The sequence below is a fragment of the Lissotriton helveticus genome, chromosome 7 (genome assembly GCF_964261635.1).
Source record: "Lissotriton helveticus chromosome 7, aLisHel1.1, whole genome shotgun sequence".
In the NCBI taxonomy this organism is placed as follows: Eukaryota; Metazoa; Chordata; class Amphibia; order Caudata; family Salamandridae; genus Lissotriton; species Lissotriton helveticus.
Genome location: NC_136068.1, coordinates 1,712,775,360 through 1,712,801,067, shown reverse-complemented (window position 1 = coordinate 1,712,801,067; position 25,708 = coordinate 1,712,775,360). Strand labels below are relative to the sequence as shown.

Sequence of the window (25,708 nt, the reverse complement as noted above, 5' to 3'; positions counted from 1 at the left end):
ATGTCCTCTGGCGTTGGATAGTGTCTGAAATATTCAACTAGCGCATTAAAAAACTTACATTTCTATACTTTCACAAAGCTACTGTATTCGCTCGGAGTACTTCAAAGTTGATTTACAATTCTATTGTGTTCTTCTTCTGTGCACGCATGAATACAAATACCTTTTTTGAATTCATGGACATCATAAATTCATACACCATGAGTCCCAGAAATAAGAAATGGCATTCTGAAAAAGCAATTTGCGTACAAAGGTGTAATTAAGGCAGTTGGAGATCTAAGTCTTCAGTTGATTTGATGATGTGCCTATCTCAGATCTATAGTAAAGGAAGATCATGCATTGCCTAATTGAGCTAAAATCTCCAAAATTTTATGTGAATGACAATCAATTAATATACTTTTATTCGGAGACCTGAGATTTGCATCTAACAAGATTTCCCCAGACTGGGTTTCCTCAGTAGTCAAGGCAAAAACCATTTAGAATAGTCCACAGATTCAATAACTCCCATCATTTTCAAGTTGTTTCAGAAGCTCAGAGACTTGCAATCTAGTACTCAAAGATACATTGCAAACATTGCGGTGAATGGGAATATCAGAATCCTTCAAGATAATCATACGTCAAAAATCCCTAACATCCTAATTTTCTTCAAAAGTATCCTTATGAGCATCTAAACTATCTTGTAGCTCTGGCGTTTCCAAAGCTACACGAAAAGCTTGACGAGAAATACCTTGCATCAAGACCATACCAAAATTGCCTTGGTCTCTCCACCCCAGAACATTGTAACATTTTTTGCCAAATTACATCTTAGTATAAATTTGTCTATCCTTGTACTTGACGTTTTCCCAAAAATACCCTAGCATGTCCATTTTAGTACCACCATATGCAAGTGGATTTATATCGGAAGGAATTAAAGTAAAGTTAGGTCATTTCCCTAATTCTTTTTTTTTTTTTTTTACACGAGATTGGACTGTTGGTGACAAGTTTAATTTTTCAAAGTAATTTGCGTAATCAGCATGTAGACTTGTAACCTGAATAACGTTTTTTTCCCACTCCCTTTGCACATTCTGGCAAATTTGCCAGTTTTTCCACACTTGTTGCAAGTTTAGTTTTTTGCCAGACAATTGGTTGTATTTGTCAAGTGAACACAGGAAAAAATTCAATTGTGACATTTGCTTATCTCGTAAAACCATTTCGCTGTTTTCTGTGTGTTTGCTACTAGCCTCACAGAGCTTCACCCATTTTCAACATCTGTTTTATTAGGTTCTCTAGAAGCAACTACAGAACATTCTAGAGCCTTTTTTCAAATAGTGTTGGATATCTACTACGTAGAAGCTGTTCTTGAGCCTTCTTGGTAAAACATACCACAACAATTTCATAATATAGATGTTGATCATTTGACTCCAGTTTAGGCCAAAATTCGTAGTAACGCTACATAGTTATCAGTTGATTCATGACTGAATTGTCTACAAATAAAAACATTGCTCAGGAAACGAGCATAGTTGTGGAGAGACTGCCCGATTTAAGAGTTTGGTGGATGGGTTACTCCCATCACAAATATAATGGATATCCCGTCCGCCGTATTAAGAGTTTCATTATATCCAAAGGAACATAATGGAACTCTTAATACGGTGGACAGGATATCCATCAGTTTTGTGATGAAGTAACCTATCCGCCAAACTCTTAATCAGGCCCAAAGTGTCTACCAAGTTTTTCAAGTTTTTCAACTATTTTAGTGTATTTATCTTGAACATCAGAACAAGAAGGAAGATAATAAAATTGTGATGTCCTTCTGGTCCTAGACAACTGTAAATTTTTTCCCATTAACGGGAATTAATAATGTTCAAAACTGATGTGCCATTGTCTCCAACTCACACTAGGGTTTCCAGGAACTGCTAAAAGAAATTCTGCTGGCACACACACACCTTTCATTGTCTATGCAAGGAAAAGATCTGGGGAACAATATGTTGCAGGAATAGCTGACTTTTCAGATAAGGACAAGCATTTCTTAGTTTACCTTAAAACAAAGTTATTTCACTACTTTAAAAGAAATGTGCAAATTTTGAAATAGTGAAGTACCTAACAGCAAGCTTGTAAACTTTTGTATTCTCATAACTTTGGACAATACCTGAAAGATTGAGTCAAAAGGAATGTAAAAGGTCTAGGACTAAAGTTATACTTAACTAAACAATAAAATTGAAAAAATAAAATGTATCAATAGTGAACACTTTGGTAACACGGAGCGTTACTTGTGCACAATGACAAGCAGGCTCTGACGCTCTTTAATGTTACTTCCGTTCATCATCACAGGCATGCAAAGACTGAAACTATTTAATATCATAACAGCGTCAGTCACATGATTATGTGAGTGTGTTAGACGTGATGGCGCTTAATGGTGCGAATACATGGAATGCCGCCACACGCCACATCTGCATGATGCATTCAGACACTCAGTCCAGCAGTAGCTGCCTGACCTAGGGGTCAGGACTCGAGGAACCTGATATCAAGAATGCATATGAATTGCACTATAAAGTGCAAAAGCCCGCATCTGTGCACTTGAATTATTCACAACAGCACATAGGTCCGTTGGATGTACAACTACACACTGCCACACTTCTTTTGTATACTCCCTAAGATCACGGGCAAAAAAGTGCAACCAGTGTTGAGATGAATGTCCAAGTAGAAGTGAAACTTCAAAGTAAAACTTTTGTGTGGATTTAGGCATAAATAAAGAGAAACACCAAGTCATGGAAATGGCTGCAAGCAGTCCTAATTTCTTAAAACAATCATTCAAAGATTATTGTGCTTGTTGAATGTTCCTAATAAATGACAGAGAAGAAAGATAACTACGTAGATGTTGCAACTCTGTAAAGGGAGCTTTAAAATCTCTCAGATTAGAATTGGCATCTGCCAACTCGTGGGGTGTTTTAAAATGTTGGCTTTGCTTATGATTGTTAAATTTTGTGTGATTTACCACTTCTTTCTGCAGATCGTTTCTTGATGTGGTAGAATAAAATCAGGATTGTTTGAAATGACCCTCTTTTGCATGGTGTTTCCCCCAATTTTTGCCTTTTGTTGCTGAACTTGTTTTTGTTGGGCATAGGACAATGTGCACTTTACTCCTGCTAATCAGCGTCATAAGGCTTGTGCCCTCCCTTTCAAGCCTGGTTGAATTATTATACACCTGATTGGCACATTTAATTGCTTGTACGTCTCTGGTATATGATGCGTACAAAGTCACTAAATAAATATGTGCTTAACCCTATGGCAGCTTAGTACAAGAGACCTTTGTTCACGGTCTAGGAGCAATACACATCTCACCAAAGGGGAGCCGTCAGGGGATAGGGGACAGTTGGGCACTTGTGAGAAAACCTTTTGGTTTTAGGCAGGAAAAGGACAACTTTCTAAAAGTGTAATTTCTAAAAATCCTGAAAAGGATTGTGATTATTATTTGAGGTGGGTTCCTACTACACAAATCTGGGAGAGATACCCTTCTTACCAAAAGGGACAGGGTCCATTAAAACAACTTGGACCCCTTTTGTACCACACACATACTGTCAAAACCAATCAACAATGTATATCTTCCCATCGATGTCTCCCCCAGCTCTGTCTTCTTAATATCTGGGAGGCTACGGATTGGTTGAACTGACTGGTTGTGGGTCTCTTTGGGTTGTATGGTGGCGAAGCGCAATATAGCCAGAACATGGAAAGGAGTAGTCAAGCCAAGGTTCACTGATTATGAATCCGACATGGATTGGTGCATGCAAGCGGAGAGGGTTATATCTACAAGGGCAGGGGACGCCCACGCAAATGGACGAAAATCTGGGGCCCTTGGAATGTGAGTAGCGATGCTTCCCTATTGTCCATGGATATTGATGCTTTGTAATGTTTTGAATACGATGGGAACTATGTAACATGTGATTATATTGTAGACCCTGTGTGACAATTTGACATTCACTGTATTAATGTTCTGCAATTGCCGAAAGTAACCATGTAGATCTTATAAAAGGAACTCCATCCTATTCATACATGCTTTACTCCCTAAACACTAAACACTTTTTCCTGTAAAGATGTCTGGTTTATTCAAAATTATAATAACCCTTTTCAAATATAAAGTTACAATATACTGTACACATTATTTCATCAAAATAATGTAATTTAAAAAAATTATCAACTAATATTCATATTCTGTACAAGTATATTCCCAAATACAACTCAATATTGTCTAAAAAAAATGGTTGTAAAAAAGACAATAATTTAATCGACCAAAATCTAGAAGTCACTTTCATTTCTCGAAAGTTGTTAACTTGTGATAAGACTTGTAATTTTCGGGAAATTAAAGTGCTATTGAGTAGGAGTTGAAAGGTAAAACTGAAATTTCAATAAGGAAACCAGTTTCATGTGCCACATAGGGTAGAGTTAGTCAAACATATAATCGGAGCAAGAGGATCGAACATTTGAGTTAGGTTGACAAGTTTGTCAGGTGAAGTTGATCAATTTAGAACAATTTTAATTTGTCTTCCAAAAAAAAGATCCTCCACGCGGACACTCACACAAAAAGTTTATTTACAGGAAGATTGTCTTGAAAAAAGAAATGATACATAGATTGATATAGGATTGGTGAATACACACATTGGGTAGTTGTATTGGTGAATGCTGCTCAGTTAGTTGTAAATGCATTCACCATGCCTTTCTGGATTATAGTTTACGCTTTATAAAAATGAAATACAGGTGGGAAAAAAGTAAAGATAATAACATGACGCTGAGCCATCAACTATTAGGCACATAATATATCTCTTTACATTTTTCCATTTTAATGTGTAGGGGATTCAAAGAGGGTGGTTCTCGGGGTGGGGGGTGTCAGTATTTTGACATTCAGATGCTTTTTCTGATGCCTTTCAGAAACCTCTTTGGTTGACCCTTAAACAGATGCTTTTTTTCCCCACTTTCTAGCAGAACCTTTCCCTGACTTAGCAGTGTAGGCTGCTTTCTTTATGGGAGAACTGATCTTGCTTGACTTACTTTTGACTTGAAAGTGGCCCAGCCCCTAATGGCTGCTGGGACTCTAACATGCAACTACAAAAGAGCAGTATTCCTTTTACAACATTTTGATTCTATTTCTCAGAAATTTGTGCATTAAAGCATAATAGTCATTTACATTTCACTTATTATGACATAAACATTACAAAAAATAAAGCATTTGCCAATCACAATTTTTTCGATCAAAATTAAGTAACCCAATGCATTTCGGGGCGGGATGCCCCTTCGTCAGGGGTTCTGTAAGGAAAGTCAAATAAAGGAAACATATTAAACGGTGCCATTGTTTCTTGTTCATTTTTACTTATTGTGTAAGCAATCAATTGTATATATCATTTATAAGGCAATGAAATGGGTAATATATATGGGATTTTAACAGTTGATCAGAAGATATTAAGATGAAGAGTATATGTTAGGTTCTGGAGTATTATGAAATTATTAACGTTATGTTGATAATGACCTTATTTATATGAATTTTCTTACCTATTAGATAAGATTGAATTTTTGGAGGTACAAGGTGTATCTGATTTTGTATCCAGTGATGGCAATTATTTCTGTATATAAACAAATACATGCAATGTTTTTAATATATTAATTGTGTTACAGACGCTTGATATCGTGTTATTAGAATCAAGCTTACCTGTCTAATAGCAGCGGTTGTCCTATTTTAATGAACCTGAAGGTAAAAATAAGTTGATTTTAGAGGGGCAGCCGACTGATGTTTAATTTTTGAAAGCGTAACAATACGGGTGAGAGACAGTGTAGTGATACACTGGTCTTACCTGCAGGTAACGGCGCGCTGGAAGTAACTTTTTGTGTTTCTCGTTCAGAGCAATAAGTAAACTGCAGAAATGAAAGAGCCACATTGGGGCGCTGGGGTTTTAGGACCGGGACTTCGGCGGGCCTCTTCCCCCCCTGGGGGAAGGAGGGCCCGACCGACGCGCGCACGAGGGACCGGGCGCGGGGGGCGTCCCCCGTCCCCTGTCCCTCTGCGAGGCCAAACCCAAGTTCACCCGGCACGGACACCGAAATGGCAGTGCATCCCCGGGCTGGTACCGTACCCTCCCCGCGAAAGTTCCCTGGCGCCGGCTGGGCCCTCCCGCGCCCGAGTCCCCGGTCCCGACCGGGGTCCGGGCGACCGAGGAGGCGCCCTTCCCGCACGGCAGGGTGGCCCGGAAGAGAAGGGGCCGAGTGCCTGCGAGGGGACCCCGGCTCCTCTCGGTGGAGGCGTGCGGGATGGGCTCTTCCCTTCCGGCGCCTCCGACCCGGGCAAAGGGTGGGGTGGGCCGATGGCCTGCCCGCGGGCACGGCTCGGGGCCACCCGGCGGCAGACGGCCGACGTGCAGGTGGAGCGACCCTCTAATATTCTTTAGGGGTCAGCGGTTATCAGTTCTATTTGAGATATCGCGGTCGTGTTACAAAAGTTAGAAACGTTTTCTGAGCTTACCGAGAACAGGTTCGATCATCGCTGTAAAGTATTCTTTTCCCGTCGAGGACGCGATAATAGAGTCCTTAGTCTTTGTCGACTTATATTTATGTACATAGTCATTGAAATGAGACTTACGCGATTGTCGTTTTGGCCGAAAACGTCAGGAGTACAGCGTAAATATTCGTTGGTATACGAATACAAATCCACTGTAAAAAATAGTCATTGTATTAAGATTTATAGAATGGTGTTTATAAAATAAAAGGGCGAGCGTCCATTGCAGAAACATTCTGTTAGCTGTAATCATAGAAAAGGGACTATGTATTCTGGATGGTGTTTTTGACAGGCGATTTGAATAACTTTATTGTTTATTAAAGGCACAACTAAATGTTGGAACTGTAAGAATTGCAACAATGCAGTTATGGGCAATACTCTTCAACCTCCAAGAAGTGGAGAAAAGATCCAATTAAGACATTCAGCAAACTGCGACTCAGAGCACTTAGTGTACATGATAAAATGTCCCTGCGGAATTTTATACTTGGGCAAAACTGAGAGAAAAATAAAAACAAGACTTTCTGAACATAAGAGCCGAATTCGTACCAAAAGTACCACATCACCACTGGCAATGCATTGGACAGAACATCGCCATACTATAGCACAGTTGAAGTTCCAAATCATTGAACTAGTACCACAAAAAACAGGACTTGATAACTCTAAAATACTCCTTCAACGAGAAGCCTTCTGGATAAAAAAATGACAAACCTTGATACTGTTTGGATTGAACGATAAATTAGAGATGATATGCTTCTTATAAATCAAATTCACAATTTCTACCTGAAACCCACTGAAGACTCCACACGCAACCTCCCTTCACCAATACATAAAACACTAGAATAGGAGAGTATATGTAACTAGCTTAGATATCTATCACAACAGATATATATGTACTTATAGACCTTATATATGATCATATATGTTTATTGTAATGCCTTTGTATAAGCATAATTTGGTATAATTATCCAGATTGTTTATGTCCATAATAATACCTCGAGACAAATAATCCTCAAATTACATAAAATCCGAGTAAATTCCATCACCCAAACTAAAACTTCTCCTTGTTTAGAAATAAACAATAAAGTTATTCAAATCGTCTGTCAAAAACACCATCCAGAATACATAATCCCTTTTCTATGTTTACAGCTAACAATGTTTCTGCAATGGACACTCGCCCTTTTATTTTATAAACACCATTCTATAAATCTTAATACAATGACTGTATTTTTTACAGTTGATTTGTATTCGTATACCAACGAATATTTACGCTGTACTCCTGACGTTTTCGGCCAAAACGACAATCGCGTAAGTCTCATTTCAATGACTATGAACATAAATATAAGTCGACAAAGACGAAGGACTCTATTATCGCGTCCTCGACGGGAAAAGAATACTTTACAGCGATGATCGAACCTGTTCTCGGTAAGCTCAGAAAACTTTTCTAACTTTTGTAACACGACCGCGATATCGCAAATGGAACCGATAACTGCTGCTCTTTTATTTTTGCAGTTTACTTATTGCTCTGAATGAGAAACACAAAACGTTACTTCAAGCGCGCCGTTACCTGCAGGTAAGACCAGTGTATCACTACACTGTCTCTCACCCGTATTGTTACGCTTTCAAAAATTAAACATCAGTCGGCTGCCCCTCTAAAATCAACTTATTTTTACCTTCAGGTTCATTAAAATAGGACAACCGCTGCTATTAGACAGGTAAGATTGATTCTAATAACACGATATCAAGCGTCTGTAACATAATTAATATATTAAAAACATCGCATGTATTTGTTTATATACAGAAATAATTGCCATCACTGGATACAAAATCAGATACACCTTGCACCTCCGAAAATTCAATCTTATCTAATAGGTAAGAAAATTCATATAAATAAGGTCATTATCAACATAACGTTCATAATTTCATAATACTCCAGAACCTAACATATACTCTTCATCTTAATATCGTCTGATCAACTGTTAAAATCCCATAAATATTACCCATTTCATTGCCTTATAAATCATATATACAATTGATTGCTTGCACAATAAGTAAAAAATGAACAAGAAACAATGGCACCGTTTAATATGTTTCCTTATTTGACTTTCCTTACAGAACCTCTGACGAAGGGGCATCTCGCCCCGAAATGCATTGGGTTACTTAATTTTGATCGAAAAAATTGTGATTGGCAAATGCTTTATTTTTTTTAATTTTTATGTCATAATATGTGAAATGTAAATGACTATTATGCTTTAATGCACAAATTTCTGAGAAATAGAATTAAAATGTTGTAAAAGGAATACTGCTCTTTTGTAGTTGCATGTTAGAGTCCCAGCAGCCATTAGGGGCTGTGCCACTTTCAAGTCTATATATCAATGTTAGCAGGCATTAATCTAACATAGCACACATACCAAATTAGTTGGAATTATCATTCTGAAAAACGAGTGCGATCTCCACACACATTCATATATGACTTACTTTTGAGAACTTTATAATAGTTTGTCTTTGCTTATATGAAGTTTGAATTGTTTTGAATATACTAACGGGTTAATTAATTGGTTAGTGGTTTGCAACTAACTTGATTTTAATTTACTTTTGATAATCCTTAATAAACTTTTATGGTTTGAAACGTTACCACTCTGTGTCTTCCTTGTGAAGCCCAATGTGTTTCACGTCATTGAAATGTATTGAGTTTCAATGTTGGCCTTAGTTGGAACTAAAAATTAATCGGAGAGTGCTTTACGCGCCTGAATTACAACTGAGCAAAGTGCTCAATCCACTGTGTACGTTGAGAATGGGGGACGTAGCAGGCAAGAGTTTGTGTAAAATGAATGAGGGTGGCCGATTAGTATCTGTAAATAAAGAAATCAATAACTTGTACAGGGTTCTGTGTTTCAACTGGTAGCCTTCCGGCCTCCTAACGAAGATGCACAAAGGAGTATGTCTTGGGATGGTCGGCTGTTAAACTACTCGACTTTGCTAAGAACTAGTGGTTTAGTCAGAGGCTGTAGAAAAGGTGAGTGAGTGCTTACAGTTTCATAGCTAACTGCCTTCAAAGTGGTGAAGGAATTCTGTCATACTGTGGTATTGCAAAAAAGGACGAGAGCCCTGATCTCCAATATCAGAGTGCCTAGAAGGGGAGAGGAGCTGTGTGTACCGCTGGTTAGAGAACTACGTCCAGATGTGGCAGAAACGTAGATTTGTCATCTCACTCAGCTTGCAGAAGTTGGAAAACTTTAACGTTTTCGTCTGTCCAAAGTCTTTGACCCCTGTATCCCCCTTCCAGCAGTCTTAACCTGAACCTGCATGTTCCTTCGGAAGCCAGCTCAGTTATCTTGTTGCTGGTGAGCCAAGCACCTGTTTCCTGAGACCACAAATTAAGCCAGCCCAGTACCACCGATTGGACTCGTAGTGAGGCTTGCTAAGGCAAGTTTGCAGAAAGTTCCAGGTCCTTTAGGACTGGGACTTTCTGCAAACTACAGAAAGAGGCTAGAAAGGAGGTAGTCCGTAGTATCAGCAGTTTGGCTACCTGGTATTCTGGTAGAGCTGAATGCACAAAGTGCTGTTCATGTGGCATAATGACCAATGCCAAGAGGGAGACATTGCCACTTCTCTTTTTTAGCCTACATTGCTAATCTTGCCTGGACAAGAAGTTTTACTTTTACAGTTGTGTGCAAAGGCCAATCAACCTCCAATGTAGTTAGGGTGATCACCTAGCAAGTAGACACATTCTGGGTAGTGTCTATATAAATTCAGAACAAAGAGAAAATTCTGGACAAAAAAACTCAGGACAAAAAGTCACTTATATGCACACGTCTGAGGCTGTCATGCAGCTCGGAAATAGATGGCTGACCGAAGTAAAAGTCAAAACAGGTTTATGTTCTTTGGTTTGTATAACACAGGAGTATTGAGCAAACATTGACTTCTAGCTGGGCTTATTTAAAGATGATAAAACTAACAAACACATACGCTCCAAGCAGAATTTGCCCACTGACATTTCTCACAATTCTACTGCCCTACCATGAATGATAGTGCCAAACGCAGCGCTGTGTTGCTGAGCGTAGACTCCGAGTTCATAGGTAGTAGCACTACGAGGGTGTGAAATACGAAGAGGAATGATGGTGAGGAAGGAGGAGAGAGGGACATATGCAAAGAGGGAAATAGAAAAGGCTGGAATGTGAGAGTTCACAGTAAGATTAAAGGGTCAGCAAGGTGAGCGAGAGAATAGAAGGTGAAAGAAAGAAAAAAGAGGATCACAGAGAAAGGAGTGAAAAATATGCAGAATGACGCTGAGTGTGACAGAAGGTAAAACGTGAAAAAGGTAAAGGGGCATACAAAAGGCAAGGTTAGAGCAAACAGGTAGAAAACTAGTGGTTGGAGGCAGAGACCAATGGCAATGGGAGGAGGGAGCAAATAGAGAAAAGGGAAGATGAGAGCGGAAAATGTTGAAAAGGGAGTGGACAGTGAGATTATGTGAGTGTGCAATTTCTAACTTGAATGTCAGCTTTCAATCTCAATTATATACTTTGCTGAGGGAGCGGAGAGGGATAGTGCACGTTTCTGACGTCTGTGCAGAAGGCTTCATGAGAGTCCTGCACAGAGGACAAAATGAATAGAATCTTCTAGGATCAACATTGCAAGGTTTCTTCATTTAACAAAACAGATCCCGTACTTTTTGTTAAGAAACAATTGCTCCTGAACTGTTAAAGCTGATCTTGAGTTGCCTCGGGCTGAAAAGGGAAGAGAGGTTTCCTGTACTATGAAGCGAGGAGAGAGGGCAGATAAAGAAGAAACAAGCCTACTCTCCAGGAGGCCTGCTACCTGAAAGAAAGGTAGGTATGTGCAATTAGTTAAGCTCCTGGGCAATCTATTGTCTACGCCTACGGAGTACAGTACGTTTTATATGTAAAAAGTTTGGCGGAAGTCCAGTGAGCTATTTACGTGGTCTAGAGTCTGCATTGTGCTAAAGATGGTGTCATCTTATTTTGAGTAAATGTTTCAAGCACTGGGCAAAGTGAAGGAACAGTGTGCGCACTGTTAATTCCACGTCAAACTGAGGGGCGCAAAATGAGTCCTACCTTTGAAGTCGGCTCTTTGTTTGTTTTTCAGCTGTTGTGAATGATTTTTTTGAATGGGGTTTGGAATGGATTTATTTAAAATAATATATATTGCGCGGTTTAAATGTACGTTGTTTATTGCTGGCGGCGTGGATTCCCCGCGGTGCCATGTGCTCCCTGCAAGAGCATCTGTCTGTCTCAAACAACCCTCAGGCCGAGCACCTGTCAAAACACAGCAGTGTGACGTCAGCAGTGGTGTGGACTACAAGACCCACAAGACATTTGTGGGCATCTGCCCCCTACTAATGGATGTATGGATAGTTGAATAGGTGGGTGGCGGGGGTGTCGAGCTGCAGCAGGGCGCTGGCCGGCCTGGGCCGGGGTGTTATAGTGGGGGAGCCCGGCACAGAGGGCTCATTGTGGCGCTCCAGCTGGCCGCCCCTCAGCCTCTCTTGTCTCTTAGCTTCCCATTCACTGCCCATTGTCCCTGGGCCTTCAATGAGACCGTACCACTCGGTGCATCCGCGGGGGTGGTGGGGAGGCAGTTGAGTGCGCCCGGCCGTCTGGGGAGCCCCGATAGCCGTTCCAGGGGTGCTGCCACGGCTCTGCATCCCGAGCCCTGGACACCAGGTACAGCGAGGCCTCCCGCAACCCCCGAGGCCGTCCAGCCGCGGCCGCGGCCATCTCAGATGGCACCGCCCACCCCTCTCGTTGCGGCGGGATGGGCGCGCCCGTGATGCTGGCAGACACTGAGCATGTTGTACATGGAGGCGGCGGCCCTGCTCCCACCGAAAACAATACGCAGGATCCGGCGGGCGGCGGGGATGGAGGCGCGGGCCTGAGGCGAGCGGACGCGGTGCGGGGCTGAGGCGGGCGAGGGACGGAGGCGCACCGCCGCGGGAGGGCCGGGTCCGAGGGGTACCGCTGCCTGGCTGCGATGCTCGATGGAGGCGTGCCATGGAGGAGCCTCGAAGTTGCTCCATCGAGGCGCCTGAGGGGCTGAATTTGAAGGTGGCGTCGAGGAGCCTCATTGCACTGTCGAACGGAGAAGCGTCAGGACAGAGGTGCTTGAGGAGCTCCATTCCATACTCCCAGAAAGATGTCCAATGGAGGTGCACGATTAATGGTTCCATTGGGCGTCATTCGGTTGTCCTAATGAGGGTCATCATCGATTTCTTCGATTAAGAAGCACCATTGGGTTGTTTGATGTCAAAGCATCGTGTGAGGTGTTGGATTGATGACCACCGTGTGTGTTCAGTTGAAGAACAGCCTTGAGGTTCACGGTTGATGGGCAAGATTGGTCTTTGATTGTGGCACAGTAGTGAGGTACCTTTGACAATTTGAGGTCCACTGAGGAACACCATTGAGGTGTTCAGTCAAGGTGTTAGGTTGAGAGTTAGGCACGAGATTGATGTTAAATCGAGATACGCAACAGTAAAGCTCCATTGAGAAGTTTGAGGTATTGGATTGAAGCTTGCGATGGTCAATCTTCCCTAAACTGTGCACCTTGGAGATTTCCCGTTGGCGCGCTTGAAGGAATATCGAAACCTTTCACCAGCCGCAGGGGTGTACGGATTCCTCCTCTGGACGTGTGGTAACATTGGACACAGGAGCACCTTGGGCTATCCCCTGGAGCGGGCTCGAGGTACCTTCCACGGGATCAACTAACGAAGTGGGGGGACACTCTGGGAGCTCCCCCGGATATTCTAGTGCTGTGGAGTGGTGGTGGCGATGTTGATGGTCCTGGCCTTCCTCTCTTTCCAGTGTCCACCAGAAGCATGATGGAGAGCCGCACTGTAAAAGGACCCTTGTGGGGGCCACAGCCCCGAAAGAGCAACCAGCACTGAATCTCCCGCGCCCACCAAGGCCAGAATGGTGGTAAGAGTTTCATTCTTATATAGAATTCCTCAATATAGTGCTGCGGGTGAGGTCATGTGTTTATTTTTATTTATTAAGAGGAAACACATTTTATGTTTGCTTGTAAAGCGCACTTGTATAGTGCATTTCTACCATTTATATTATCCTGCATCGCATTCAAAGTGTGGGCGCCCTTTTCAGTTCTGGGATTTTCATTGATCAGAGTCAAAATTGTCTGTGGATATTGTCATTTTGTTTTATGTACTAAATGGGGAACGAGTCAAGGTGCAAAAACATAATTGTTTTAAAAACATTTGCATGCCACGACCCATCCAGCAGATAGGCTTTACAAAATGAGACTGCAGCAGACTCTACATCATCCCAGGGTAAGCACTTTTTGAAGGGAAAACAAGTTTTGATACAGGGCTACAGAGCTGATAAGCAGACATGTCTTGTGTGACTCCTGCAGCCAATGTCACTTGGCAGCTTTGACTTTATTGGTTGAGACTTGCAACTATATTGCTAAGCTACCAGCCCTAGAATTCAGTGGCCTATTGGCTTAGTGATTGTAATTGTAAGGGACTGACAATGTCAGTTACATGATTGTTCAATGGCCAAACACCAATTGGGGGTGTCACCTCGATAGCCTTTCTGTGCCGAAATCTATCTTGATCATTTATCTGCAGTTTACCCATAATTAGAGCTCATGTTTTTGTGGTATTACTTTTTATATTTCCGTCCATTTATTTTGAGAATAAATACATTTCCATATCTATTTAACTGATAAGTGGGCACTCCTACTTTGATGCCTATCGTGTTAAAGCAAATTAAGTAGCCAAATATAACAGAACACTACACCCACAGGAAAATACCTGTATACTACAATATATAAACATATGCCTGTATTTAAGGAAATCTCGTCCTGTTCTTTAACTTCCCGTACTATCTGATCAGCTGTTGGCCTGGAATTCATGAAAGACAGCATGGAGAGTCACTTATTAGCCCAATTTTCTGTATTTGTACGCGTTTTTAAAGAAATAGACAACAAACACATTCTTTGTATTTATCTGTAAAAATCACTGAAACCGGGAAAATGGGAGCCTTACCCATAATTCATAGGAAAAGTTTGTATCCAAAAAGGCATTCGTGTGCTTTTGTGGTGTGTAGGTTGTTACAGATAGTTTTTATTTAAATAGTGCAGGCATTAGGGTTTGAAGATGGAGGCCAGGGGGCTGTATCTGGTTGTTTACATGACGACTTCAGCATGCATTGCCATTGTCCTATAGATATATATGTATTAGCTCGTGGACACATGTGCACAAGTGTGTCCTAGTAGCCTGCTAGATTGATATTTAGGCTGTGTTTGATGTATATTCACGATTCTGCCTTCATGCATTCTGTTGTAAGATGTTTTGTGAGATTGTACATAAGCAGTTTTGGGGCAATGCTTAGGCATGTGTTTCTGTTCTGGTGTCACATACTTGTTTGAGTAGCTCACCCAGTCCTGCTCCAACACTGTACTGTAGTTTATGTAATATTCTATTGTCGTTTTTTGTAGTATTGCAGTTTTGCTTCTCCTGCTCTACTTGCAGGACTTTAATCACCAAAATGTACGAGAAAAAAGACCAAAACAGGAGTGTCTTTCATCTGACATGGAGCAACTATTGTCATACCATATTTGTGGGGGTGAGTAGTGGCACAGCGAAGAAAGGGGCAAGAGGGTCGGAACTGTGGTCGTTGGTCTTTTGCCACTGGTGGTCTGGGCTCCGCCATACTAAATCTCTGCAAACTGGGCCAAGTACAGCTCCGTCTGCACTTGGAGGTTGGGTTTTTGAAAAACTGGAGCCAGAAGGAATTTGAAAAATTAGAGCCCAGTGCAAGCCGACCATTATCTTGTGGTCTGGCTGGAAGGCGGCACAGACCCAAAATCACATTTACAAGCCTTAAAACCAAAACAAAAAAAATGCACATATGATGTATACGCTGAGAATACTGAAAGAAGGTTTACAAATCTGTGGCATCAATTCTTGAATTGTTTGTTATCCGGTTATTGTTTCTCTCACAGTGCAATAATATTCCGCACAGGCCTGCACACAGCCATAGAGAATCAATTTAGTACCTGCCTTAGATAATCAATTTGGTACGTGTCTAAAATTCATATATGGGTTGCCTAAGGCTTTCTCTCACAGTCAAATAAGATTAGAACCCGGCTTTGTGAAACCAAAACTAATATTAGGTTTATTGTCTATTCAGTATTGCAACCGCTTTGTATGACTCACCCATGGCATGGATAATAGTCTGATCCTGTAAGGCCACGTTTGGCACGCTCTGTCAGCTCACAGAACAGGTTTATGGACCTTGCATTACTAGGGGCAGGTCTAGGCCGCTGTTGGATTAACCTGACACCAGGCCTACACCGCTGTTAGATTAGCGGGACACCAGGCCTACACCGCTGTTAGATGAATCTGACGCCAGGCCTACACTGCTGTTAGATTAGCGGGACACCAGGCCTACACCGCTGTTAGATGAACCTGACGCCAGGCCTACACCGCTGTTAGATGAACCTGACACCAGGCCTACCCTGCTGTTAGATGAGCCTGACGCCAGGCCTACACCGCTGTTAGATGAACCTGACGCCAGGCCTAAACCGCTGTTAAATTAACCTGACGCCAGGCCTAAACCGCTGTTAAATTAACCTGACGCCAGGCCTTCACCGCTGTTACATAAATGAGACAACAGGCCTACACCGCTGTAGTGGGACACCAAGCCTGGGATCTGCAAACTTGTTCGATTAGCTCGACGCTAGGGTCAAACAGTCAGGATTCTAGTTTCACAGGTAGCCTACACACCTCTTTACCATGCAGAGGACATTACCATCCCCACAATTTTACATCAATGATCATGCAGATTTTCACTTTGGGAAGAATTTAGAAGCCAGTGGGAGACTGGGGCCTGGGGCTGGGAACTAATCTTGGGAGCACAGGAGGACTCTCAGCCTGCATCTGTTCCCACCACTTCCCCAGTCCATCCTTCTGTCTCCAGATGCCTTGCCAGGGGGTCCCAGCTGCTCCTAATTACAGGATTGCTTGTTATTTATAGCACAACGCATGGGAAACCCCATGCACAGCCCTGGGAGGCAGTTCGTTGTGGAGTTGGTTGTGGCTTAAAAGGCATGCCTCGCGTCACAACGCCTGGCCTCGCAGAGCTGGGATTGCGACTTGAAGGCACCACGCCCAGCCCCTTATGCCTCTTTGTGAACGCTAGAGCAGACGTCGTGTCGGTCATATGTTGATGAGGGAGCAGGGAGATTTAGTGTTTTTTGTCCGTTGTCGAACAGGTTGGTGAGATGTACATATTACAATATGGACTGTTGGAGTTTTTGTGAGGTGCTGAACAGGTTTCCTTGGGACTGTTTCCAAAGGAAACCATTTAATCCAGGGTTTACATTTACTCGATATAAAACGATCACTTAAAATGGATAAACACCAATAACCTCGTAATGTCCCGTCCTTCTCTTACCGGGTTCTATTTTCCCATGCCTCTTGTCACTCTCTCGGCGCCGGTCTTACAGTAGCGTCAGGCGCTGTAAAATGAAAGTGTGTCCTCATGTAACGTAACTGGTGCTATGTAAAGCGCTCTGATAACTGATTCGGTTCGGTTCTAGTTCGCGCTATATAAAACTCTGGGGGGAAAAAAAAAAAAAGATATGCAACATGCTCTGTGAGCGTGGGTGGGAGGCAGGCGCAGCTGTAAAGAGCCTTCGGCGCAGCGGAGGGAGGCAGCGGCCTGTTTTCCATCCATGTGTCTGCATCCTAGACTTTAAGTAGGTCAAAAGGCTGCCTCTGGGCGCCTCTCTTTTCTCGTCTGTGATGCGCCGGCCCTCGGGGTTTGCTCCCGCCAGAGCATCGCTGACCTCTGCAAATCAGTGACCCTGACCTCTGTAGGTACAGAGTGACCCTGTGGCCCCCAGACAGCGTGGGCACATATGGAGTACTCCAGTCCGAGCGTCCCTCGCCACCTTTTGTGGAAACAGACACACAGTGGCCCCTGGGCTTGCTCCTGACAGTAACTGATGTGGATACCTTCACCCAGTGATCAGGGACCCCCAAGGGCTCACCTCCTGGGATACAGAGACACCCACGGGCCCCAGCGCCCCTCATCTCCTTCTGTAAGTAGACATCCAGCGGACAGGGCCCCCAGGATTATACCTCCTCGAATACAGATACATTCAGGGGCCCCAGGGCTTGCGTCTGTCCGTGTTCTGCACACACCTCTGTGGCTACAGACATCCGTTGGTCAGGGGCCATATGGGCTGACTTCCATCAGAGCACCCTCACCTGCAGACACCCTGAAACCGAGGGCACATATAGCTTCTGGAGATAAACCTTCTGGGGCCTGAAGCCTACATTCGCTAGTCTGGAGAGGTCTCTGAGCTCTGCAGATAGAGTGGCATCTGGGGTGACAGAATTCCTTACATCAGCAAGTTCCTGACCTGTCTAGATACAGAGATACTCACTCAACGATGTACAACCCGTCGCAAGTGGGGCACTCGAATTGGAGTCCATGTGGCACCAACATTTGTAACTGCGATAGCTCGAACTGCAAGGTGATGTTCAAATGGTCCCGAGTTCAACATCATTGGGCCCGCATGATGCAAGGGTACCCCAAGGGGCTTTGATGCAAAGGGAACCCATGGGTTTCACTTAGAGGTGGGACATCTGGATACCTCAAGTCAGAAGGCGGCTTGCACAACCCTTTCTCAGGCAATGCTCCAGTCCATAGCTGGGCCCCTTGCCTAGGTGTTCACTGGTGGTCCATAGGGCATGTACGGGGACAGTGCAGATGCTCCTGCAGACACATTCCTTCAGGGTCTTTTGTACTTCCTTTCCCCTCTTTTGATGTGATGCATGGAAAGCATGAGTTTGGTCCAGGACAGCGGGTCTGCATAGTCTAATTGATCAAATGAGAGCTCTCATCTTGTCAGTCCTCTACGTTGATCTCAGTGAGTTGGTCCCTGATTTAGCCTACTCAGTCAGGGCAGCTCCACTCTAGGGGTGGATGGAACTTGTGGAGTTTCACTCCATCGAATTCTACGGAGTTGCATAAAAACTCTGAGATTCTGCAGAGTTCAGCCAACGGGGGGAAATGATGCCCGTAGTGCAGCAATGTAGCGCCAGTAGCACAAATCATGCTGAAAAATCAACGCGAGCGGCACCATACGTTGCACAAGAGCGCGCGACCATTCAAGTTGATTCTGCTGCTGCTCAGGAAGAAAATCTACTTGAGCAACAGCATATCTACCCGAGAAGCAGCCCTCTGACCGCCCGGGTTAGAAGCTCACGCTAGGGGATGCCAAATCTCACTCTCACTTGCCTGCTCTCATTACTTACAGCGGTTGGCGGAATTGGGTTGGAACTATTCTAATGCAAAGTTACCAAATTCCACCATTTCTGTGGGCGGAATGCAACATTCCGCCCACCCCTACTCAACTTCACTCTTCTCCACGGCAGATTAACTCCATGCCTTCACGCTAGGAACATCCGCTTTAATGTGGTTCTCTGGTAATGGACGTAGGCCCAGTCTGGAGGGAAGAAGCATCCGAGTCCTGTTTGTCTTAATATAAAATGTTGCTTTGAAGCTTTTTTTCAGAATTCCAAAGAAAGTACAGTGCATGGGAATCCAAGGTAAATAGTTGAGGAAACCGAAAGCCGTGGTGGATGGCCAATACTTCAGAAGATGAGCTACCTTCCAAATTCCAGTTCCCCTGTCAACCAGAGCAAAATGTAGGTGTGTGAGAATTGTTCTCATGCCTTTATACTTTCCTGTTGCCAGAAATATAATTTATGGGGGGCATGGCCCCCAGCTAGTATCATACATTAAAACTCTTAAAACACTCTTTAGGTGTGTTCTTTCCTAAATGCTGGTTGTACTACTAAATATTGACACCTCAGGATATCCCGGTATAAGAATATCGGAGACAGAATATTGAAAGGTAAGTGCATATATAAAACATATAGATTTACTATTCCGAACTCCAAATCTACATACCTTGAAAATATATATACTGTGTAGGAACATATATGTGGAGTAAGGCATATACAATCTATAGTTAACTGTCGATATTTTGGATATGATATTCTATCCTCAATATTCTGTGCCATTGATATTCTTGTGCACACCATGTGATTCTGTGTGAAAGAAAATGTGGATTTTTTTAAGGTAGATATTAAAGCATGCTCAATCATCTTTCCACCATCCAACTTTAAACCCTATCAATTAGAGGGATTTAAATGAGAAGGGTGTAAACCCTGACTTGCAGTTGTGTCTATTTCCTAAACTGTTCAATCTGTGTCCAATGCAAAATTTATCAAATAATAATTTTTTTAAAATACAATGTCCTCAGCTCAGAGCCATCCTTCCCACTCCTCTTACCTCAGGTGGTAGATGTCCAGCCCCCGCTCTCAAAATTATTTTGCTTGAGGATGTCCTACCTGGGACATTCTGCATCAGGAAATCATCACACCTGGAAGGCCCCAAAAGGTAAACTTTACCTCACATACATTTAAGAAGCTTCATTAGCTTCGTAAAGTGTGGCGTTTCCTAATTCCAACCAACTTCATAAGTGAAGTTTTAGTTTAACTCGCCACTCATTTAAAATAACTTTATAGAGAACTTTGAGCATATCCATCAAAATATTTTGGGAAATTAGTGGCAAAGTGGCAAACTGTGTGTTTTAAACATTTTATGGCTGCAGCAAGGGTGAAACTAGATGCCCTGAATGTGGTTTCCACAATATTTTGTCCATGGAGATGAAGTGTCATTATGTTGACACTGACCGGGTTACCTAGATACTAAACATTTTTTTAAAGAGGCAGATTTTGTTACAGCAGCACTCTGTGACATAGCAGGCTACATTGGATCGTTTCAGATTCACAATAATGCTGGTTGGGATATTTGAATCCCTCTGTAGGAAGCAGATTAACCTAACAAAATATTTGTCTCCTACAACCAATATATAGCTCTCTAGAGCAGCAACTATCTCACCGGGCTATATTTCACAGCAGATGTGTGTAGGCTGAAACAATATCAATCAATGTAAGTTGTTACCTGACTTGTGATAACCGTGCCCCAGCATAATAGGCTAATCAAAGCACTTTGATATATTGGAGTATGGGGTTTCATGATTGGACATAGCTTCTGAATGACTGGTAAGTTTAGGTAGTGACAACCACATATGTATTCTGAATAGGAAAGGTCATGAAAGTTGCTGGCTTAAGAACGACATGATTCAATGCCCTGTACAGTTGTGCAATCTTTTCACACAGCAGCTTCCTGTTTGACATACCATATATGAAAGGTGTTGGACTTGGCCCTTTTTGCAGAGCCACCCCCAAACTTTTTGCCTTCACACTTCTGAGCCAATTTTTGTTGGCTTGTTATGTTAAAGTAATTTATAGAGCGCAAATCAGGACCCCAAAGGTGTCGACGCTAACCTTAAAAAGGGGAGATAGTCACTTGTGTACTGATTTATTGAGGAAACGACCACGTTTTTAGATTGTTTCTGAAAAGAGAGAGATTTGGAATTGACTTAATGTAAAGGGGGAGTACATTCTATTACTTGGCAATGGAATTCACAAATCCTATTCCACCCCAATTGGTTTCTTTGAAACCTATTGACAAATAGTTTGAAGGTGCCAGTAGACCGTAAGCATCTTCCTGGAACATACCATTGGAAAGACTGTCTGAGAAACTCCAGGCAGGCTCCATACTGAGCTTTGTGGGCCAGTCAGAGAGCCTTAAATTGATTGCGCTGCCTCATGGGTAGCCAATGAAGATGTTTAATGGCTTGAGCCGCAGAATGATGTTTAGGAAACCTAGTTTGCATTCTAGCTGCTGCATTTTGCAGCACCAGTAGCTTGTTACGGTTTTGCTGCAGAGTATAGATATAAATAATGTATTGCAATAGTCAATCCTAAAGAGTATGAGTGCCATAATTACAGTTTTTTGAGAATTGCTAGAAATAAAAGGAAAGACCTTTTTAAGCATCTTTAGACATGAAAAGCAGAGGACGTGATCACGTTGACCTGCAGTCCAAAGGTCAGCTTATTATCCATAATCATTCCAAGATTTCTAACCTTCCATAGCGGAGAAGGAGGGGGGCGTGACTTCTTTTGGCCAGCAGGACGAGGTCCATAGGGAAGGGGAGTTTCCAAACATGACGACTGCGGCTTTTCTGTAATTGAGCTTAAGACAATTCCGGGACATCCAGTTTCCTACTGCCACCATAATGTCGGGTAAAGTGGAGCCAGCTTGATTGTTGGAGGTAAACAAAGCTACCACGAGCTGGGTGTCCTCTGCATATGAAGTGAGATCCAGCCAAAAAAAATCTGATAAGGGAGGCCAAGGGTTTCAGCATAGGGTTGTGTGCGGAGCCCGGAGTGACCCCGCAAGGTAGGGTGCCTGTGCACTAATCCATGCTAAAGTGCTTTTGCTCTCACCTTTAAACATAGTGAAATTGACATAGACCCAGTTGGCACATTTTGAGGCTAGGGCAGGAAGGCAGAAAATTCCAAACAACTCTGTGGGTGAAAACCTCCAGACCCTTCTTTTTCCTCAAAGCTGTCACCAGGTATAAATAATGGACCCTCAGACCCAACTCTTCAGTAGAGCTACGAACCTGTGGAAGACTCAGAAGAACTTCTGTACTGCTCTGCAGGAAGGACTGCTGCTCTGCAAGGAGGACTGTCACTTGGCTGGCGTTCTGCTTGCTGCCTGGGAAAATGGACTGTAACTACATTTGGTGCCCGGACCACCAGAGTGACTCCAAGGGCCTTCTGATCAAAGCCTTATGGACAGAAAAGGCTCCAACCATCTTAAACCCACCACCTATACTCTACTTGTTGTGAGTCTTGCTCCCCAAGAGGTGCCACCCTAGTCGTGGGATATTGGAACTAGGCCTGAAGGTGCTCTGCCAGTCCAGCTGTGATCCTGCAAGCAGAGCTGATGCAGCGCAACACATTTGGTCGCAACCACATTGGCACCACCATAGCCTGACACATCCCCTAAGCCAGGGTCAACATCTCAGTGCTCTATCTCCCCAGAACAGCTGCTGCACGATGCACCTTCAATACAGGCCTTTGAATTGGAAGCGCCTTGTCGACTGCATCCTTGACAAAAATACAGAAGTCCGCATCGTAGCTCAGCAGCTACCTCAGAACCGCAGCTGCCTGACATATCCTTGATACGAAATCTCTCAATGCTCCACAAGCCAGAATTTAAGCGGGCCTCACTGGGTCCCTATATCTGGCTCGTGCTCCATCGTGGTCAGCCTGAACTTGTGACTTTGTCCTGATCCAACCTGACCACATAATCACAGTTGCTCGGTGTGTTATTAGGCAATGTTTTTACCTAAATCTTTAAAATTATATATCGCCGGTACTACTGATTGGATTTTTGTTGTTTTGCTGTCAAATAATTGATTACATTTTACTCTATCTAAATTGGGGTGGTATTTTCCATGTGTTCTTTTAGCTTTATTACTTCTTGAAGTACTGCATAACGACATTACACATTGCCTCCAGTTTAAGCCTGACTGCTTTATGCCAAGCTGACAGAGGATTAAGTCCAGGTTAATTTGGGGTTTGCTGCTTGAGTAGGGTCGCGCCCCCCTCAACCAGTAACCCAATTTTCAACCAAGGGTGGAAGGGATTTCAGCTAATGCACATTGAATTCATGGCATTTCAGCTGTGACATTAAATGTGTTGGTGCCACTTTTCATATTGGCTTCTCACAAACAAAACTGTGGCGCCCCACAGGGGTCCATCATATCGCCTCTAATATTCAACATCTACCTGACCCCCTTACAAAGCCTGAGTGCATAATTTAACCCAACCCGTTACAACTGTGCGGATTAGACCAAAATCTTATTTAAAAGGAGATGGTCTAGAAGACCTCTACAATTCAAAACTTGATTGACTTCGGGCCATGAAACATGGTAGGAAAGTGACCCTTTTTGCATGGTTACCCCCACTTTGTTCCTGACATCTGATGCAACCTGACTAGATGTGCCCTGGGTCCATGCCAATAAGGTTCCCAGGGCCTGTGTTCTTCCCCAAAACTGTACTTTTGTACCCGCAAGTGGCACATCCCTAGCCACAGGTAAGCCCCTTGTATAAGGTACCAAGCGCACTGTGACCAGGGAAGGACTCTAAGGGATGCAGCATCTATTGTGCCAACCTTAGAGGCTCTATACTTTAACACCCACACACTGCCATTGCAGGCTGCGTGTTTTGGTGCAGAGAAAAGTGAAGAGTCGAAATGGCACACATCCCTGTGTGCCAAACCTGCAACCCACTGCCTGAGGCCTAAGTAAGCCACCCCTCTAGTATGGTGCAATAGCCCTCAGGGGATGGTACAGTGGCATGAGCCCGGAACTCCTACAGTGTCTAAGTCTATTCTTATACATTGTAAGTGCAGTAAAGCCATAAAGAGTGCATGCTTCTGGGTGTTAGTTATTACGAGCTCCATAATGTCTTTGCTACCAAACTTACCAGGTTGTAGTAAACGTCTCAGCACATAAAATCCCACACTGGCATCAGTGTGAGTTTAATGTAAATGGCACACAGAGGTCATCTTAGAGATGCCCCCTGAAAAACGACCAGCCCTGGTGTGGTTCCTCAATGGCTGTCCGCCATTTGCCACCACCAGACCGGTTTCTGGACCCCTGGGGAGACCGCCTCTGCTCTCTGGGTCCAGAAACAAAGCCCTTCATGGGCAGGGGAGTCATGACTCCTCACCTAGAATGGGATGGGTCCATGAAGGGGACGCTTTAAAGGTCTTCCGCCTTTGAAAGCTGTCCCTGCCTTTTGTTGGCCCGGCAACTTCCTCTCACTGGTTCTGCCCGCCACTTTGGGCGGTAGAATCGGCAGAAAAACCAAGCTTGAAAGAAAGTTATCCAGACCTTTGCCAACCCCACCCCTCAGGTGGGGGAGGGTGAAGCACACATCTTAGTCCCCTCCATCTTGAAGATGAGGGGATTCAGTCAATTAGGGAGATGCTCAGGCCCCCTCCCACTGGTGGGTGGCATACTAGGAGGTGTACCCACCCCAAAGAAAGGTTCCGACCTACACACCCCTTTTAACACCCCTAAATCTTGTATTTAGGAGACTACCCTGAAACTTGCCCCCTCAGATTCAAGGAAGAAAGCAGGACCAATTAGCCGTGTTGACCCAGGAAGAAGAGGACAACTACTGCTGTGGTCCCAAAGCTATCTGCCTGTCCGCTCCGCTCTGCCTACAGAGAAAAACCCAGTGCGTCCTGCAGCCAGCAGTCCACCAAAGCCCAGAGGACCTGCCCTGCACTCCCCTTACAGACTCTGTCTCCCAAGATCACCAGATTTGCTCAACAAAAACTCCCAAGTCTACAATCCTGATTCCTGCGACTCTGCAACTCTGCACAACTCTGCTCCTGATGCCCACGGCCTGAGTTCTAGTGGCCCAACACCACAAGGAGGTGTCCCTAGGGATCCTGACCTCCCTCAAACCGATGCCTGCAGCTTCAACCTGAAGAGTACCCCTGACTGCGACTAGTGCTGGTAAGAAAACCAGAAGACAACCCTGCACCGGACGCCACACAGCCTTGGGTGGCTCAACCGACTGTGTCCAGGCATCCCCCAAGAATCCAACTTACCTCTCCAGCCGGTCGTCGCCTTCAGGAAGCCTCTCTGCCCGAGCCTGCAGCAAGTTTGCCTAACCAAAGATCTCCATTGAAAAACGCAGGGCCTCCGACGTCTACTTGGCACCCTGCACACAGCCGCTCTAGTGCCACTGGTGGTGCAGCTCCTGTGTTGATTGTTGGCCCCTGCAGTCCTGACCTTAACCCCAGGAGCTTTGCTCCCACACCTGAGAGACCGAGAAGCCGTTCCAAATAGATTGCCCCCCCTAGGCACATCTGCTAACATTGGGCACTTGCACCACAGTGCCGCTGGGGATGCAAGTTGGGTGCCAACCCAGACCTTGGGAAACCTTGGTCCTAACCCCCAAAACTCCCACTTGTAAGATGTTCACTTAACTTTGAAACCAATAACCATTTTTCTCCCATGTTATGAGATTTTGGGCCTAAAATGTTGTTGGGCTGTTGTGTTGTTTGGGAAGAGCAGTAACTTTAACTCAAGCCAAGAAAAGTCTTACTGTGTATTGTGAGATCCTTTTGTGTGGTATCTAGGCATACAACTTGCTGTATTCAAAGTGATCTAGAAGTAACTGAAAAGTATTCTAAAACTAATTAT

General features: G+C 43.8%; 1 protein-coding gene across 3 annotated transcripts in view; it reads left to right on the top strand.

The window, feature by feature from the left end:
* The window catches only part of ARHGAP33 (Rho GTPase activating protein 33), a 463,864-nt gene that overhangs the window by 246,263 nt on the left and 191,893 nt on the right, over positions 1-25,708 (top strand). The window contains exon 1 of one of the 3 annotated variants that reach the window (XM_078655400.1): positions 13,307-13,443. The exons of the other annotated variants lie outside the window; for them this stretch is intronic. Coding sequence (XP_078511526.1) covers positions 13,438-13,443 — 6 coding nt within the window. The 5' untranslated portion in view covers positions 13,307-13,437. Of the gene's footprint in view, positions 1-13,306; positions 13,444-25,708 lie in introns of those variants that run through there. 3 annotated transcript variants of the gene reach the window in all.